We start from the raw sequence: 19,957 nt of genomic DNA, 5'->3' as shown, positions 1-19,957 counted from the left end.
CTGGTTCCTGCAGGCTCTAGTTCCAGTGACGGGTTCTGCTCTGGAACATGTATGTTACATGTTCTTTATAAACATAGAGAACAATTTATATTAATGTGTCTAATGTTCAACCTAAAATCTGTGAAATAATTTAAGTTCTACAATGATCTTTTAAAGGTTTTCCTCTTCCCCTTTAGGGAACGTTCCAGTGCTGCTGTTCCTTCAGGTTCTCTCTGGTAGAACTCAGACATTTCAACTCCACCTCATCAGTTCTCAGTTTGTACAACCTCGATTCCCCAATTTCAATTCACAGTGTAGTATAATGTGACAATGCATGGATGCCAAATATTTATATTTGTTAATACATGCACAGGCTGTGAAGTATGAAAGAAGCACACAAGTGCATAAAAAGTGGCATATATAAATGGTTTGTATATTCCCCCTGTGTGTAATGACACTTTTGCACATCACAGGCAAGGATACACCCGTGCATCCTCGTATACAGCTCCCCATTTCTCACTCCCCTCTCCCCAGAATGCATTTTAGGAATTGAGGCATCCTTAAAGACGGAAGTTGGAGGAATTCTGCTATAAAACTGAAGTCATACATTTATTTTAATGTGCTGATTAGGGCTCATAATGACTAAACTCAGCATTATATGAACATTACATCCAGCGTTGCTCATTTGCAAGTGTTTAAGATGATATTTTAACTTAGCTTAAATGTGTCAGTGCACGTCATGTGTATGTATGTTCACTGTATGAGTGTGTCAGTGTGAATGAAAACAGCTCCTCCCAGTCTGACTTCCACCCAGCAGGACAAAAAGAGGGGGTGTTTTCCCCCTTAAACCAGCTCCCCTGGACATCTGGCTGACCACTCCCCATTATTCACTCCACTGCAGAAGCTCATTGCACTAATTAGCTCACCAGACAGGAGGAAACCAATAAAATCTATAACGATGATCATTATGGTGAACTATTACTACGACATACAAGCAGCACAATCTGAATGGTTGAGTGGATTTTAGCTTGTGTTTCTTTTATCATTGAATATCTAAATTATTTGACTTTAGCCATACTATAAACAACATAATAATCCTAACAACTAGCAAGCTATAGCAACAGATTTTAAGTCAAAGTGATGCTCGTGCACTTAAAAATGATGTTGGAAAAGAGAGAGTGACAGGGAGCTTTTCCACTTGTCATTTTGTTGTAAGAAAGGGTTAAAGTTAAGTTTGAATCCTGAGTGCACTAGATAATAATAGAAGAGTAAGCCTGTCCCGTCTCTGTTGTCTCTGTGAGTCTGATGTCCTCAAACAGTTTCCAAACCAAGCAAAAAAAAAAACCACACACAGCTGAACCCTCTGCTGTCTCTGGGTTTCTGCTGAATCATCTGGTCCCTCAGGAGGCGCAATATTGCAGTTCAGTCTCAAACCACACGGGGGAAACTGGCTGCCAGCCACACTGAAGATGTCTATGCTTAGAGGGAAAAAGTAATTTTACACCATAATGAAGTGTGACAGTAAGGGAAGGACATAAGTTGGATTTAGAATTCAAAGGGGGATTAATTAAATATACAACAAGGATGATGAAGATTTAAATGCAGGTAAATGCAGGTTAGTTAATGTGCGTGCAGCATCAAGCTGTGTGCTGTTAGACAGAGAATGGATAAGAACACAGGAATCACAGAGGCATAAGCAAGAAGGGCAAATCATTCAACCAGATTAAAGAAAAAAGAAAAGTATGTCCAGGAACTTTTTTGTCCAGAGAGACACAGAGCTGTACAACTTCAATCAGTCTCCCATCTGTCTCCCAACAGGTCTGTTAGGGTTCTGCTCTGCTGCTGAGTCTCTGATGAATCAAAGTTGGACGACAGCAGAGGGAGATAAGAGATCTGCCACCACAGCGGAAACAGCAGCACACAGTCCTGTTCTGATTAAACCAAGCAGTATTTATAGAAGATGTAGAAAGAGTGAGTGGGACCCATTAAGGTTTAGACCTTCACAGGTTGACAAATTATAAACTTTGAGGTATAAAGTTGTGAACAAAAGTTTACGTACACTTCTAAAGACCATGCAAATCCTGGCAGCATTAAGTTGCTGATGAATCCTGCAACTCTTAATATTCTGTGATGGAATTGTGTGTCTTTGTCATAAAAATAAATCATGTATTTTGGTTCTTTTATAAGTTTACTATAGTTTTTTTTGGAAATATGACAAAATCTGGTGAGTCAAAAATATCCATACAGTAACGCTAGTATTTGGTTAAACGTCCGAATGTTTGACGCTTTTGGTTGGCATCCACAAGATTCTGGTGTAGGATTGGTGCAATTCAACTAAATGTGTTGGTTTTCTGATACAGACTTGTTTCTCCATCACAGTTCGCAGGTTCTCAATGAGGAATGAGTCAGAACTTTGGGCAGGACAGTTTAAAACCTTACCTCTAGCCTGGTTTTGCCATTTCTTTTTCCCTTTTGAAGTGTTTGGGATAATTGTCTTGTTGAAACATCTAACTGTGTCCAAGACCCAAACTTTTTGATGATGATTTTGGGTTTTTCTGAACAAAGTGGAGGTAAGCCCACTTCTTCATTATTCCAAAACTCTGTATAAGCACCAGTTCCATTGGAAGCAAAACGTCATAGAATATAATACTGCCACCACCATGCTTAAAGGTAAGTATGGTTTTCATGGGGTTAAAGGCCTCACCTTCTCTCCTTCAACAATATTTCTCCTCATTGTGTTTAAATAGCTCATTATTTTTTTTCCATTTGAGCACAGAATTTTTCTCCAGAAGGCCTTTTCTCTGTTCATTTGATCAGCAGCAAACTTCAGTCCAGCCTTAAGGTGCTGATTCTAGAGGAAGGCTTCCTTTTTTGCACGTTAGCCTTTCAGCCAACAGCAATATAAAACACGCTTGAACATGGACACTGCATTTTATGCTTGCAAACCATTGTTTGCACAGATAATTTTAGGATTTGTAGCTGCTTTGAAATGGCTCAAATAGACTTTAATGAATTGTTCAAGTCAATGATTTGCTTTTTCAGATATTTGCTGAGCTCCTCCGACTTCCCACTGTGATATTTGAGGCTGACTCTAATGAGCGTATAAAATGGGCCCTAATTAAATAAGCTAACACGAGTCAACAGCTGTAGTCAAACATAATCACTCATGAGAAGTTAAGAGGCCGTGGAACTAATAACATTTGATTAACCAAACTTTCTACATCCCCAAAACTGAGAATTCAAGTTGTATGCATATTTTGACCCAGCAGAGTCTCTCACATCTCGACAAGACCTAGAAAAAATCTACAAAAGAGCCAAAATTCATGATTTTTTTGTGACCAACAAGCATGATTTTCAATAATTCAAACACAGAAGATTGCTAGGAGTCAATGGAAACGCAAGACTGCCATGGGATACATGATCTTTACAACTGTATGAAAACTTTTGTTCACAACTGGATCTATGATATTTGTAGTGAATGTTCCTTTTTCAGCAATTCTTTAAGAAAAAAAGCTCAAAAGGTGTTTTTCAAAGACTCCACTACTTTCTTGCAGATGGCGTTGTGATGCATCTTAACATGGAACAACTCAGACTTACAATGCAGGGCTCAATTAAAAGATTTACTAAGAGCTGCTGCTGACTCCAGACCAGAGATGACATCAGGCTGATGAATTTTATTAGGCTCTATTAGACTTTAATCTATGGCATATGGTATTACATTAGCTCATTCTGCAATCCATGTTTCCTGTTCCTTATAAAAACCAGTTTGCTCCATTCATGCTTTAGATGCGTATGCACTAATATGTAGCCAGCACTGCAATGACTTCATGACTAACTTTTCATCATCCTCACTTTGTTTAATGGCCATCTTTCCTCTCTCAGCCAAAATTTTATGTGAGTGTGTGTGTTTGTGTCAGAGCCAGAGAGAGAGAGACATGAATCATCATTTTTTTGGTGCCCAGAGTGATCTCAGTCTGAGATGAGAGGAACCAAATTTCTGGCTCAAAACAAATGCCATTTAAAGCTGCAGTAGGCAGAAATCTGAAAAAGGCCATTAAAAAAAAAAAAAAAAAAAAGAAAGAAAGAAAGGAGAAAAAATAAAAAGAGCAATAAATGCCATAATTTAAAAAAAAAAATCTAATTCTGCAGCTGTCTATCCTCAGCTCCTCCTCCCATAATACGAGTATAGGCATATGCATGGGCTTTAAACACACAAAAATAATCAAGTCAATATTCATTTTTGACTTGACAGAATTAAATTTTTCTGACTGAAAATTCTCTGTTTAACCAATTCACCCACCACATCCTACTCCCAAAATGGATTTCCTTGTTCCACTCACCTACTCTGATCTGAAAAGACCTGTGACTGCCCAAAGTCATCATAGGCTTCACTCTTCTAAAGCCTGAGAATGGAGCTCAGAGGACGTATGAAGGTCTAGTCTCCTCTCACACTACTTGAATTACAATATGTTGAAAGATTATGGAACTTTTGCTCAATGACGCCCCATAAATAACTCCTATCCAAGCTTTTACAGTGAATATAATGAATAATAAGTATGCCTGCTTAGTCACAATACAAATATTAGCATATTCTTCTTCTTCCTTCATGTCATTTGTTGTCAAAGAAAATTATGCCACAATTTGAATTAGAATTCTGCAAACTTTCCTTAAAAGCAGCATCATGGTTTCAGCTTAATCTTAAAAACTGCATAGAAGTATATAGGAAGATTTCAAAATAGTGATTTCTGCAGGAATAATGCCCTCTTTAGGACAAACTAATGTGTTGTGGTTTATAATGGTTGGTAATTACTGAATATATACTTTCAGGAGGGTAATTTAGCAAATGATTTGTGTCACTATGCACATTTCCTTTACCATGATGCTAAACATTTCAGACCATGCCTTTGTTTCTTCTCTCTCCATGGTGCTGAAGTGTTCAAACCCAGCCTTTTGTCAAACCTCCCTCTATGGCACCACATAAAGACCATAACATATGATTTTCCTGTTACAAATTCAAATATCTTCCATAAAATGACACACGCAGTATATAGTTCTCCAGATATTTAAGATTTGAAGTATGCATCTGCTTCGAAATGCAGAAGAATGCATTATTCCATTCCTTTATAAAGTCTTTCAGCTTTATCATAGAGTATTAAAAGGAGCAACTCTGCAGCACTGAGCCAAACTGAACATTACTTATTTAGATACTGGGTGTCTGTAACTCCTACTGATGATAGCGCTGACTACTGTTACTTACTAGTAGCTTACATTACCTGTGTGCACAAACTAGAAACTGTGTCGTTCTTCCCATAAAACCACAAAATAATAGGAATCACTTAATGCTAAAGCCGCCAAGCAGAGCACCACGTCCACTACTCACCTGAAAACACACCAACAACAACACAGATAACGATAAAAAAAAATGCAACATTTGTCAAAGTAATTTGCAATTTTTTTTACAGAAAAACTTAAAATTACAACCTCCAAGACAACTAGGTTGAGTCAACACCTCTCTAACAACAGAAACTAAATAATATATTGAATTATGCAAAGAACACCAGAATTTATATCAAAAAGTAAACAAAAATGTGTTTTAGTACTACAGGATTTAACTGTATTGACTGGAATAAATGTGGATCAAATAAAGTTTCAGCTTTGTATGAAGTTATACTGTTTGATTTTGTTTTGGGAGTGAATTTTTTAATATACTTTGAAGTAAAGGTTAATAATATTAAACTGTAGTGCACCAAAGTCACTACAGCGTTATTTCCACATAGGCATCAGTATAAAGGACACATGCATTTGCTTCAGGTGGCCACTGATTTACCGTTTAATGCTTTCCCTCTTGAAGTCTCCTCAAAGTTTTCTCAAGGAACTCTTTGACTCTCCATCTTGCGTCAGAATTTGGCCTTAGATGTAGATTCTAGCTGTTCCGGTTCTTTCACTGTACATCTAGTGCTCATATTCCTCCGTTGCATTCGGTGTGTATTACATTTCAAACCTGTGTGATATCAGCTTATGTGTACCAGAGCTACAGTGTGTTGCTGGCTGGCTCTTCATCCTGTTAGACCGTACAGTTGTCACACAAAAATAGTACATCAGTATGAATGGGAATGGAACACTTGTTGCTTGTTTGTGCTTTATGCCGCATGGTCACAAGCTCTGTGGTTTCACTTTAAGCAGAAATAATGTCTGCAGCAACCAGTAGTGCTGACAGAATGCTTCATTTGTGCAGCTTTGAGGCTTTCCAGTCATGTTCAATGGCCCTGGTTGCTCAAGGTTTTTTCTGCATTGTACTTTGTTGATTTATTGGCTGAATTTTCCCTCAGTATTCTAAATATACAAAAAAAGTTGATGAAAGTTGGCTGTGGAAGTTAAGTTCATTTCATTTCCTTTCTATTTTGGTGACCACGGTGCATTTTCTTGCCATATCACTAATTTTATTTGCAGTAGTTAGTCCATGACATTCTCAATCCATTTATTTAATGTGCTTGAAGGCCCTATGATAGTCATTATACACTTAAACACTAACATTAGCAATATGACACATAAAATAAACAGTTAAGTCTCATGTATTTTGAGCTTTTAATGCACTTGGCATGAATCTAGCCCCTCTTAGAAGCATAAGTTTATTAGAGTAAATTTCCCTCAGCTTAATTGCATCAGTGGTATCAGATTAAAGTTGTAAAGCGTGTCTCTCCATCTTTTAAAGCCCACAAAGCCCAAAAAGGAAATTCATATGGTCCCGTAATGATAATATTAAGGGGTGTAGTTTCATTGACGTATCACTAAATACCACTAAAACAAACAGGCTGCCAGCACACTAAAAACATGCAGAACAGTAACGCACTCGGTGGAAACTCCTCCTGTCATTTACACATGCTGCATCAAACTGCTCCCATTCATTCTGCTTACCTTCTCATCTCCCAGGTTCTGCAGCACTTCTTTACCCCCGCTGCTCTTGATCTCAACCTGAGGTGAGTTTTTCCCTCCTCGCCTGCTTGTTAGGGGACTTTCCACACCAGGGAAGCTCCTGCAGTCACTGGCCGGGCTCCTCGCCTCCTGGCCGGTCTCTCGCTTCGCGGTCCTCGGGGTACGGGAGCCCCTCTGCCCGACGCTGAGCGCATCAAAGTCTATGGTTTTACTCTCGAATGCGCCCTCGACGCTGCAAAACAAGCCGCCGTGTTTCTGCCTCGGCACCTGGTCGGCCGTGCCGGGTCTGGCGAGATAAACCGGCAGGTCGTCCTCGGCTCTCTCCCAGTTTCCCCTGCGCTCTGCCATGGTGGAGCCCTGCACAAGTGACCGAGAAAGATGATGAAACTAGTCCTGAAGTAGTGTGTGTGTCTGTGCGTGCGTGCGCGTGTGTGTGTGCTGTGGTGAGAGGAAGCCAGAGGAAGACAGGCAGGCAGGAGTTGAATTAAAGCCAGAGGTGGCACTGTGGTGGTGCGCGCAGGATTGTGGCATTAGATTGTTGGGTTGGCTTTGCTTGGATGACTTGTAGTTTTTAAAAACCACTGCAGTGAAGGGACCCAGTGCTGAAGACTAAACACAGATTGCGCCTATGGTTTTTCTAAGCTGTATATAAGTAATCTGTAAACCTCTATGTCTACAGTTGGTGCGTAAATGTTGATTTGGCACAGATTTGCGCACAGCACGTTTCACAGGTGTCCAAAGATTGCGCACCGTGTCGCTGTCCTTTCAACACCACACAAGACATTTCATAATCTGTGTACACCTGCGCTCAAAACCTCAACTCAAAGCAAAACGAAGCTGATGTTTTCTTCAAGTGTCTGTCTGGCCTTTCAACCCACTTCAGCACAAATGAGACAGGAACGTGTCAGCAGCAGTTTTCAGGCAGCAGGTCTCCAAACTGAGAGAGACTGCTGAGTCCAGAGGGTGAGAGGGGGAAACAGGAGTCAACACCGTCACTCAATAAACAGGAATGCAATTATGTAACAGCCATATATCAGCATGTTTCACAAGTTAGTGTGGAATCAAAGCAGACTCAAGGCCTTCTTCATCTTCTTTTCCATACAAGTTTCAGATAGCACTTATAAAAGGAAGAGAAGAAGTATAGCATTGTTTGCTCCTGTGCAAACCATTTAGAAAAACTTAGAATTTTGAAGAATCCGTACCTTATATCATCACTCCTAAATCTGCTCTGCATAGTCTGTCATCCTGTCAGACACACCCAGGATATTATATAACCTCATCCTTCCCTCTTTCCTCCTCAACGTTGCACCAAGAATCTTGAAGACCCTTAAAATACAGTACAATGCACTGATACACGGATGGCAGAAAGATATCAGTTCATTCATACAGCCATTAGCATTTTAAACAAACTGTTGAAATGGATTTCTGGATCCTGTGTTCAAAAAAGTGAAAAAGTAATATAATCTAGACTCATTGCATGCAAAGTGAAATATATCAAGCCTTTTGTTTTATTTTAATATGGATAATTATGGGGTATAGCTTGTGGAAAATCAGAAATTCAGTATCTATAAAATATTTGCAATTTGAGCAAATTACTATTCAAACAGTGTACAAATTGTTTGAATCATAAATCAAAGCTCAAGACTTTTCTGTTGGCCACTGCTTTCCTATTATATCTTATTTTAACTTGTTTTAAATGCAAATTGAAATTTAATTTTTAAATATATTTCTAATTTTCCTTTTTGGTTCTATGTTTTATTATATTTGTCATTTTAATTGTTCTCTTTTATGCTTGTCTGACTAGTTCCAGTGCTTTTAATGTTTTACTGTAAAGCACATTGAGTTGCCCTCGTGTATAAAATGGCGCTATACAAATAAAACTGCCTTGCCTTGCCTTACTGTGCATCTCTCTGTCTAGTTTAGTTCACGCAGCCACAACAGTGGAGAAGACAGCTGACTATGAAGCCTGAGCTCCCTACCTGCCCACATGCAGACTTCTTGTGTAGAGACATGGCCTTGAACTACACACCATTTAATTCGTCTGTTAACTGTATTTAGTCCAGTGGCTACAGAGAAAATTGTACTTTTTAAAGTTGAGTTTACTCATTTGATTGAAGCAAACAGCTTGTTAAAAAGCCATGAAGTTTACAGCTGTCATCACCTGAGTTTCTTCCTTGCAGAAGCCATCTTGTTCTGGAGTCCAGAGGGGACAGGTATCAAGAGCAGCATTTTCATTGGTTCACTGAGTAGGTGGGATCTCAAACATGATTGGATTATTGATGTGTCTTGATTGGCCAGTTTAAACTAGAAAGCCAAGCCCTTTCCCTACATATATGAGTTTACTGGGTGAGAAGAGAGGGAATGGTTTCTGTAGAAGGCAGGACAACAACACTACTAACTGTAGAATGCAATTTGTGAAAGTTTTCTTCTAAGTTTAGTAGTAAGTTTTTCTAGGAAAGATGTAGAGCACTTCACGCTTCCACCTGCTGACAAGCTATATAGAGATGCAGACAAGCTTTATGGAGATGTAGATTTCCTTTTCTAGCAGGACTTACTACCTGCCCACAGAGCTAAAACTACCACCAAATGGTTTACTGATCATGATATTACTGTACTTTATTGGCCAGCCAACTCACCTGACCTGAACCCCATAGAACCCTATTATTGTCAAGAGTAAAATGAAAAACAGGCAACCAAAACAAACAGATGAGCAGAATGCTGCTATCAAAGCAACCTGGCCTTCAAAAACACTTAAACAGGCTGATCGCCTCCATGCCATGCTGCATAGATGCAGTAAGTTGATGTAAAAATACCCCAACCAAGTACTGAGTGTGTAAATGAACATACTGGACAATTCTTTATTGCAAATCCTTTTTTTAAATTGATCTTGGGAAATGTTCTAATAATATGACACACTGGATTTCATATTTTCATCATCTAAAAACCTTAATAATCAAAATTAAAAGAAAAAAGCCTTGAAATATTTCATTTTATGTGTATTTCAAACACACCCACATCCAGCACTTTACACTTAAAGAGTCTTTGTGGTCTCTGCCAGTATGCTGCTGCAGCAGTTTTTGGACAGTATGAGACTTTAAATGACATTTAAATTTCTCTGTATGTGTTACACATGTAGAGACACTGACAATAGTGTTCACTTGGAATTTTACCAAGAATACACTATATGAAAGTTTACTTTTTTGAATTCAATTGCAAAATAAGGGACTTTTTCCACAATGTTGTTATTTTTTGAAATGTGGAATCCTCAAAAGTAAACACTGACTAGCAGTTTAAATATATTTTCTGATTCTGATGTCTGCAAAGCACAACCTCTCACTTTCACAACAGATAGTTAGGTAAGATACACTAAAGAGCTAGAAAACTAACAAGTGCATTTAAAAAAATTACGTATTTAAACGTGCACCTCAAATCAGGTGCTCTGCAAGCCAGCACTACCATTTTCACAGTAGTTTTTCAACTTTAAAATGACAAGAATTAGAACATAACAGTGAATATCTATGTGTCTCACGTCAGTTCTCAAGCTGGGATTTGCCAGATAGCTTCCGTTTATGGAGTATGAATGGAAAAGTTGAAAGAATAATGGCACTTCAGTCTTTTAGCAGTTTGTCCAGTGCAGCGTGAGGATGGGTTTGGTTTCACAGACAGGTGAAAGGATTGGTGGAAACTTTCATCAGGTGGATTAGAAATAACTCCCAGCTGCCTCCACAGAGATGAGAAACGCTCTCAAGGTCAGTCACTCTGCAGGAAACAGTGAAGTCCAACAGGCCACATCCTCAAGTGTCATCTAACAGACTGTCGTTGCTGAAACAAAGCCTTGGCTGTCGGCCACTTCATGGGGCAGGACGGTCACATCAGCATCCAGTTCTTCCCGTTTCTCCTGCTGAAGAAATCAACGTGCATGGCAGCCAAAATTAAATGACTGCCTATCCTCATTAAAATAGATTCAAAAATATATACTTGACTTGCAAAATAGTCCTGCATTTGAACTTCCCTTTTACTTTTATGTGAAGATATATGCAAAAAATAAAGAAAACCTATGCTAGAAAAGAAATAACAATGACCAAAGTGAAATAAATATCACAATTGTGGCTGTAATTGATCCTAAAAATACTATTTTTCTGATCTCTACTACATCACATATGGTTTTTGTTGTTTTTTTTGTTGTTGTTGTTGTAGTAGCTGACATCACCTTTGTTTACAATGTTTTTGCTGATGCTCAGAGAAAGTGGAAATGCCTGGAAAAGAGGAAAAAAACAGTAAAAAAAAAAAAAAAAGCTTAGTGCATAGTTTTGTAAAATATGTAAAGTAGCTCTATTTCCACACATTCCTTGCTGAATACTAGCGTCGCAGCTCCTGTCGCTCTGTTGGCATCTAATGCAGCAACTTGTCAAACCAGCAGAAATTTCCCCCACATGAATGTGATTAAAGCATCACGACTTGTGGAGGTGCCAAGCGCCTGCTAAAATTCCCTGCCACTGTAATTCTATGGTGGCATGCTGTGTTCTTTCCTGCACTTTTTTCTTCCAGCATGTTGCTTGTTTTAAGACAGTAAATAATGCTGGGAGAAACAGGGCAAATAACTGACAGCATTCTTTAGATTTTCACCCTTGAAGCAGCGCTGTGTTTTGGCTGGTCACACATTTACATGCTGACTCCAACCACTTCAGATTCCTTGAAAAGAGTTTGATATTAAGCGAGAGAACAAGGGCAGAGCTTGAAGCTGAAGTGTGTTTGTCTTAAAGCGTGCCTAAAATGTGTTCAGCTGTGGTTGGGATGTAGCAGACTGACAGGGAGGCAGTGGAGCCACCAGTTCACTCTGTCTGGCTCTTCAGTGTCAGTCATGCAACTATAGCTTCAAACAATGACAGACAAAACATTCAATTAGTTATTTGAGTGCCACAGAATTGTCAGTGGAAAAATAAACCTCTCTAATCATACAAAAAGATCGACAAGCTCGACCGTGTGACATGAATCTGTGCTTGGGGTTTGGTAAAGATGCTCACTAACAGGATATTGCTCAGACATAATGAGGCTCTTAGCCCTCATGTCGTCCTGTGGGTCAAAATTGACCCGTTTTAAAGTTTGAAAATGTGGAGGAAAAAAAAAATTTGACAGTGAAACTTCTGATGTCCACATTTTCAACATTCTTAAGAAATCTTTGAACATTATTTGGTGGAAAAAAAATGTTCAAAATGTTTCTTTAAGAACATTCACTTAAAAATCAACCAGAATCCAACAAAATTCACTGGATTTTGGTCAATTTTTATGTGAATGTTCTTAAAGAAAATATTAGAAGTTGTTATACTGATGTATATGTAATCACTTTAGGTATTTTTAGGATTTTTTTTGAAGATTTTTACTCATTTTTAAAAAATATTTACAAGAATTTTCTTGCCAAATTTGGGGGATTTTAAAAAAAATAAAACTTTTGAGGGAAATTTTTAAGGAATTATTGGAATTTTCTTCCTGAAGGTTTTGCAAATTTTCAGAAATCTGGGGAATTTTTTTGCTGAATTTTGGGACTTTTTTCAGTCAAGGAAAGAATATTTTGTGGTGCCTGTAAATGAGGACAACAGGAGGGTTAAAGCAATGGCAGCAATGCTGGAACAAAGCAGGAGATGATCCCCCATCTTCATATTAAAAATGAATGCAAGATCGGCCAGCTTGTATGACGGAACTCCCCATAAGACAACAGCCCTCGTGTTGCCACTGGCTTCAGTGCAAGCTCATTCAGGCATGATGCAATGGTGGCAGATAGGACAGAGTTTGGCAAATTCACGCCCAGTGGTCTTCATGGATTTGGCACAAGAGGCCTCACGGCAACTGAGACCTTTGAAGAAGTAGGTAAGTGGGCCACTGTAGCACAGGCAAGTCAATAAGACTCAGTTCAAATGGTACACAGTAATGCACAAAGTCTGACAAACCCCACGTAGGATCCAGGTTTGGCTCATCAAATGGGCAATGAATTGTTTGAAAAATCACAAGAATGATAGTCTTGAGCACGTATCAATCCTATTTCGCTACCTGTTACTTTCTAAATGTGTTCTGTGTCGCATGTCTGTTAAAAAAGTTGTTTTTCTGCCACATATACTGATTTTAGCCTCACTGCATCCCTGTATGAGCCTACTTCTGTCGTCTGTATTTAACACAGCATCTCTATATAGCACAAATCTATTGCTCCATATTTTTAGAAACATTGAATCACCTATTTCCAAGTTTTACCTTTCACAAAGCAGCAGTGCAGTAGCTCACAGTCACGAGCAGCAAACCTTCGGGAACATGCACCAGCATTAAGCAGCTTACATGAATGCCCATGAGCCTGATGTAGCCAAACTAAAAATACAAAAAAAAAAAAAAAACAGAATGGCAAACTGCGGTCAAAAGCTGCAGGGAAAAAAACACATCAGCTGTTTTTTTCACCACACATGACAATACTGATGGATTTCCTCATGTGTATATTAAGTGTAATAAGTGACTGCTTGTTTAAAGGAACACTGTGCCTTGCAAATTTGCAAAAAATTCCTTGTCACTTAGATTATGAGCTATGAAGCCGGTGTTGCTAAGTAGCTGAGCAGAGCAGACCGGGCAGCTGCATCCGCCTGGGAAGGTTTGGCTCCAGACCAGCTGCTGCTGAAATAAGGTTAAAGAGCCTCCGAGGATGGACACGCTGTCAAACATTTCAATCTTGCATCCCTTACAGCAAGGCAAGCTTTCTAACAAGCAGTGGCACTGGGTTGATTTTATGTGATCCGCAGTGACTCTTGATTAAAATATGACTTGTAAACCATACACTCTTTTCTGAGTTGTGTCCAACGTGTTTTTGCCGAAGATTTCTGCTCGAAAAGCATCTTTTCTGCAAAACTAGCAATTTCCATTTGTATACAACAAATATGTCACCAGGGATTATGTGTTCAGACGGAGCAGAGTGCAGAAATCAACGTGGACTGCAGAAAAAAAATGCAAACTAACTCTTTTCAGGAGAGGATTTTTACATTTAAAACTTTATTTTCCCTTTTGAATCGCTTGAACAAGGCAGTTATTCAGTCAGTACACACACCGAGCTCTGAGAATGACCTCTGTGTGAGCGGGGGAAACAGATAGAAGTGCTTCTATGACAGACATCCTCTGGAAGGGCTGGTCCACAGCACAAAACCTGCCTCATCCTCTGTTCTCATCTGGCTTGGCAAGGACGATCATGACTAAAGTGAAAAGACAGACTGTTACCCTGGACTGACTCTCCTCTGTGGCCAATATATCTCAGAAAAAGCCCACAGTGTGGAAAATCCCACAGTTTAACAAGCCTGTGAGACAACCAAAGCATTCAGAATAAGGTTTTTTTCAGTCTCATAATACACCACAAGCCTTGTAACCGTTTCTTAGCTTTGAGCTTGTGTATGATTGGGCTGCAAACTTGTGAAAAATTGAAAATATCACGGGAAATGTTAATTGTTTCTGAAGAATATCAAAGGATGTCCAGAAATTAAACAAGCTGTGATATTTCAGTTTGTGGATTATGGGTTAATTCGGACAAATGGTGACAGCTGCTGATAGGAATAAAGTGCAACACAAGGAATAAAATAGTGCATATTGTAAAAGTAAATTATGTTAACAGAGAAATCACTGCAGGGGAAAAAAAAAGCTTGTAAAAATAAGGAAGGTACTGCCACCTGCCATTGTAAGGTAACTCCTAACCTTCAAAATAAGAGTTGCTGAAAAAAACCGACCCTTTTAACAGCACTTTAATGTAAAATCTCCAGAACTGCTTCTAACTGGACCATTGTTATGAGACAAAACTATGATTGTCCACTGGCTTGAAAAAAAGAGAGATATTTGTCAACTATTGGATAACAAATTAGACACAGATACTAATAAATATTAATAAATGAAATCAATTTCCTGTAATTTTTAATTCGTTTAAACAGTGTTCAGTACGACTTTCTTCACCCCCCCCCCCAAAAAAAATGGATAAGGAACATTTTGAATTATAATAAGAGTCAACTGTAGCCATATATTACTATATATGACAAACAGAAAACTGTCTTGAAATGTATTTTAGCAGTCATTACTCTTTAACATTAACATGAGGAATTTAGAAGAATGTAAACATGCAATGAAGTAAGGATGTAGAAAGCAGTAGGATGTTAAAGGTTTGTACGAAATAATAGTAATATACAGCACTTTCAACACAAAATTCTTACCAATGCCTGCAGTAAAAAGATGTGAAAAGAAGACAAATTAATCTCAAGGTCAAAGGCCATGACTCTCTTTATTTTTTACAGCATTACTCCTTTTTTTTCTACTGTTTATTAAATAATCTAAATTAGGAGGAGGGATTATAGTCTTGTTGGAAGACAGACGGGAGAAAGATTAAAAAACTTTTCTGTGAAATAAAAACAAAATATATAGATATAGATATAGATATATTTATATACATTGCATGGAATGCAATGTATATTTGTAACATACTGAAAAAATAATCGTTAAAAAGGAACATACAAGCAGAAAGATGGGGGAAAAGTGCATTTAAGGCAACTGCTAGTTAGCTGAGTTTGCACAAGTATAGTCTCAGTCATTCCCCTTGGAAAGTTGAAGTGAATGGAGCGGGCTGTGGTTACTCTCAGCTATGCAATGACATCCCATAACGAAGCTACCCTCGGCCTGTGAATGGAGCCACGGGGGGGTGATACGATGGCAGATACACTAGCTCTGGGTACAAAGGGAACAAGCACAGTCGAGTGGTAAATATTTCAGGGGACTGGATGAGAAGCGGAGCAGGTGTAGCGCTGCGTTCACTTTCTCTGGTTTCGTTTTCGGGGACACCTAAATGGCCGGTGGTGTTTAGTAAAAGAGGGTTGTTAGTATCAAAGATGTCTCGGTTAGTAAAAAACAGGGCTAGAGAGAGAACCTGGAGGGGAATGAGCGATGTCTTGGTGTTTCTTTATCCACATTTTCACTCATATGAAAGAAAAGAAAGGAAAAACGACGTAATCGAAATTTGAACCAGAAATTTGAACCAGAGTCGATAAAGATACTTTGCAATCTGACAATATTTACAAGTTTGACAAAAAGGTCATGTAACCTTAAAGGGCAAATTGAAAGTTGCTCAGGTAAAAACCAGCACCCCCTGCTGGTCAACCGGAGCAACACATTTTTAGGCAGTAGAATAATAATATCCGGTATACTGTATGCGATAGAGGGTGGAAAAAGAAAATAAAAAAGGAGGAGGCGAGTATTCCGTTATTCCACATTCATATTCCAACAATTTTTCTGTTATAATTTCCAAGGAAATAAAATCGATCTTTGCAGCCGTCACCACAATTAAACAGAGCAATTTATACCCCCTTTTTTAAAGTCGTTTTATAAACTGCTGAGTACATCAACTGTTCAAGCTGCTTCAGAGAGTAAAATAAAAGTGCCACTATTCACAGAAATGAAAAATAAAAACTTAGACCACGGGAAATAATTCAGACACATGTACATATCAACAATGTATATATTACAGTACAGAATAGAGATGCTTTCTCAGTGGAAATCTTGGGACACAGTATCAGAGTGGGTGGAGCTGTAAAAAAGAAAAGAGAGGAGAAAAAAAACAAGAACCAGAAAGTAAAGCTCTTACAGTCTGCTGGCTTTTGAGAAAAATTAAGAAGCAGTTTGACAATCTGTAGGTTTTCCTGTGGAGCTGGATCAGTTAATGTCATTTACTCCCCCGAAATCCTTCTCTTTTTTTTTTAATCTCCCTTCACTCGAGTCTGTTTTCTGTGTCCAGTGAAGACAACCTGAGTGTCCTGTATCCCCGCTTAGTGTCCATACACACCAGTTTCTGCAGTGTTTTTCTGTCCTTTTCCCAGATAAAACCTCTGGACAGTCTGTGTAAGCACCATTCTGGGAACAGCGATGGCAGGCCAGCCGGGTGAGACACCACGTCCGGAGTGTTCCTTATTAGATTCTGACCTGAGACCAACACTGTTCAATCGGCCTCCGCACTCGTGGGCCCTGAGTTGGCTCGCTTCTGTTCACCGAGTGGTCGTCAAGAGCGTCCTTTCAGGTTAGGATGAGAAGGAAAGAAGAGAAAAAGAAGAGAGGCGGCGGTCTGGCGGTTTGTTTTCCTCGTTGTCTGTGAGTTTTCTGTCTGTTTATATCCCCACTGCAGTTAAATGGTGGCGAATGACATATCATTACCCTGCATGGCAGAGAGAACATTTCCCAGGCTTTGGTTTGGATTTGTCAAAGCATGTGTGTGTACGTGTGTGTTTGCATCTGCATGCATCTGTATATGCATGCGTGTTTGTAAACTATGTATGTAGGTATATATATATATATATATATGTGTGTGTTTGCATCTGCTTTGTGTCTTCCTAATTGTGTGCCTTTCTTGCAGTCTGTTGCAGAACTTATTTAACATCCAGCACTGCTCAAAAAACATCATCCTGGGCAGCATCCTGAGAATCCCACACCCCCATTTTTTAAAAAATAAAAATAAAAACCAAAAAATAATAACATCTGAAGTGTGAACAGGCCAACGCACGACACATCCACCACCGTACTGACAGCAGTCACTGATGTTATGACAGTAGCAGCCACTGCTGCGCACACTGGTTCACGCTTGTCCAGAAAATAAATAACACTGCAGTCACAAACAAGATCTCCAAGCTGACACACCACCTGAGAGAAAGAGAGAAAGAGGCAGGAGTCAGAGAATGGCAGGACTGTTTGACAGAGAAAACTTAACACACAGCATGCAGCACATTTTAGTATATTCCAAATTCAAATTTCCAAAAAAACAAAACAAGGCAAGGCATGGAGAAAAGCTGGACATGGAACACTAGTGACAACTGTACAACAGTAGAGGCAGGTATGTGGCAGTTAAAACAGGATAAAATAAATTAATAAAAATAAATAGAAATCAATATGACAAGACTGATGCTTTTTCATGAATCCTTGTTCGACTTTGATCTCATTAGTAGAGTATTTTAAGGGTCAATATATAATTGAGGGACTTTTGAAGTCCATGAGATATATACTGCATACTAAAAGTAGAAAAAAATATTGTTTTTATGTTCATTATGATCATGTCTTCACAAATTCCAGAATTATTTGTTAATCATTTATTTATTAAAAATGACTGGATATCACTAAAAAGTCAATAACCGTCTGAATTTAATAACAACCACCTTCTAATTAGCTAAACAATTTTTAAAAATGAGCTGATTCAAAATTTGTTTCCATTGTGTTCTTTTTATTAAGTTGAGATAATCATGATGGATATTTCTTTTTTGGCAATATATCAAATTTTACATAATTTTGAGCTGCACAGCCCTGAACTTTACTGTTTCAGTTCATTCTCAGGGCTGTGCATCATTTCCAGCCATTTTTTTTTTGTGAAAACAATCCTCTAAACATGCTATAAAATACATAAACCCTCTCTGCTGGTCCAGAACCAAACAGCTGAGCAGACAAAGTTAATAACCAGCTGATGACACGACTGGAGAAGGCAAATTGCAAAATATTTTTTCTCGGGAGCTGGAGGAGTCCAAACTAGAGCAAAAAGGGGAGGAAATACCAGACTTGTATCAGGTAGTGTGAAAGTAAATTCAGTTGTGTACTTCTAGGTCATCATAATTATATGTTTATCAGCTGTACCTAATTAATTGCTTCAGTGTTTATCTATTTCAGTGAAAACATAATGCTTACAAGATTCCAGATTAAACTGGATGTGTCTGCTGCACAAAAAGTATCATAAATAGTAACTTGAGTGCTCTTCAGGTATGAAGATGCAATGACAAGAAGCAGCTTTCTGTTCAAAGAATGGAAGACTTGATTGTATTTATATAGTTTAAACTTAAAAACTACTGAGAAAGAGTCAACGGGAAAAGAGTGTGTGCTGTCAATTTTGCACTTCTGTAGGAGAGAATGGCACTAGACAGATCTCTGGTCTCTCCTCATTGCTAAGGATTAATTTCACCAATGTCTCAGTGATGTGTTTGTTTTATTACTTAAGGTAATAAAAGTCACAGCACTATTTCCAAAACGTTGGCGAGAAACTTGACTGTTGATCTATAGCTGCTATCTTGCTACTGTATAATCCAAAAATAACTTCATGTGATTAAAAATGTCAGTTGTTGTGCTGCCCTCAAGTGGCTGAAACACTTCTAAACACAAGTATCACTACAAAAAACAAACTGTAAAACTATTTACAACAGATTTAGATTGCTTGCATCACTTATAAACCATGTGGAACATAGGTTAAAACCAACAATGAGCAAATGCGTAAGAGAGGAAAAATGGCAATGATGATGGTACTGTGCACCATCTGAGAAATCTGTTACCTAGAAAGTAAGTAAAAATGATAAACTCATGGACAATACAGGAATTTTAATGGAAATACATGAATGGGAAGATGCTCAGAGTGTAAAGAGGAAGAAAAGGTATAAGCTGAATATTTGTAAGTGAAGGTAAGATGGAAGAAGGAACAGACCAAGGTCAAATCATTTTTACTTCAGGATGGCATGGAGCCACCCAGTGGTCATTGCAGGAAATAAACACAGTTTACATTGTAAAGTCAGGTCTAGTTTGAAGTCTGTAGTTTCCTTTCTTAAAAGACTACAGATTAAATGTTGTGAGACTTAAGAACAAGCCAAAAGGACTATTGCAACATAAAGTGTTACAGCAGGACTTGTCGAGTTGATTGTAAAATATGTGGGTCAATATATAACTGCAAGACTTTTTGTAATATTGTTGGCAGGAATCATAGTTGACATTTTTGCTGTTTTTCACATTTTTTCTTCATTTTCCTGCTTTCATTAAAGCCATAGAATGATTAAAAACACATTTACATATTTAAAAAAAAAATAATAATAAAAATAAGTTATTTTTATGCTTGTATTTTGTTGTTTTATTTCTGCCAATATCAAGAGGTGCTACAGAAATGCATCTTGACTGAGGCCAATTCCGGCTCCGTTGTCTGATTATTCCAGGTCAAAACCAAAACACTCGTTCGGGTTCTGCTTTACAAGGTGAGTAT

At 38.4% G+C, this 19,957-nt stretch overlaps 1 protein-coding gene across 3 annotated transcripts in view; it reads right to left on the bottom strand.

Annotated features, from left to right (window-relative positions):
• Positions 1-15,180: 15,180 nt before the first annotated feature.
• jakmip2 (janus kinase and microtubule interacting protein 2) overlaps positions 15,181-19,957 on the bottom strand; it is a 45,685-nt gene continuing 40,908 nt past the window's right edge. For 2 of the 3 annotated variants that reach the window (XM_055017476.1, XM_055017477.1), the window contains exon 23: positions 15,181-17,598. In XM_055017476.1, the coding sequence (XP_054873451.1) occupies positions 17,359-17,598 (240 nt within the window). In that variant the 3' untranslated portion in view covers positions 15,181-17,358. The remainder of the gene's footprint in view (positions 17,599-19,957) is intronic. The other variant, XM_055017478.1, reaches the window with a different exon arrangement.

Source organism: Amphiprion ocellaris, chromosome 14 (genome assembly GCF_022539595.1).
Source record: "Amphiprion ocellaris isolate individual 3 ecotype Okinawa chromosome 14, ASM2253959v1, whole genome shotgun sequence".
Lineage (NCBI taxonomy): Eukaryota > Metazoa > Chordata > Actinopteri > Pomacentridae > Amphiprion > Amphiprion ocellaris.
Note: the sequence above shows the minus strand (reverse complement) of the source record. Positions and strands in the feature narration are given on the sequence as shown.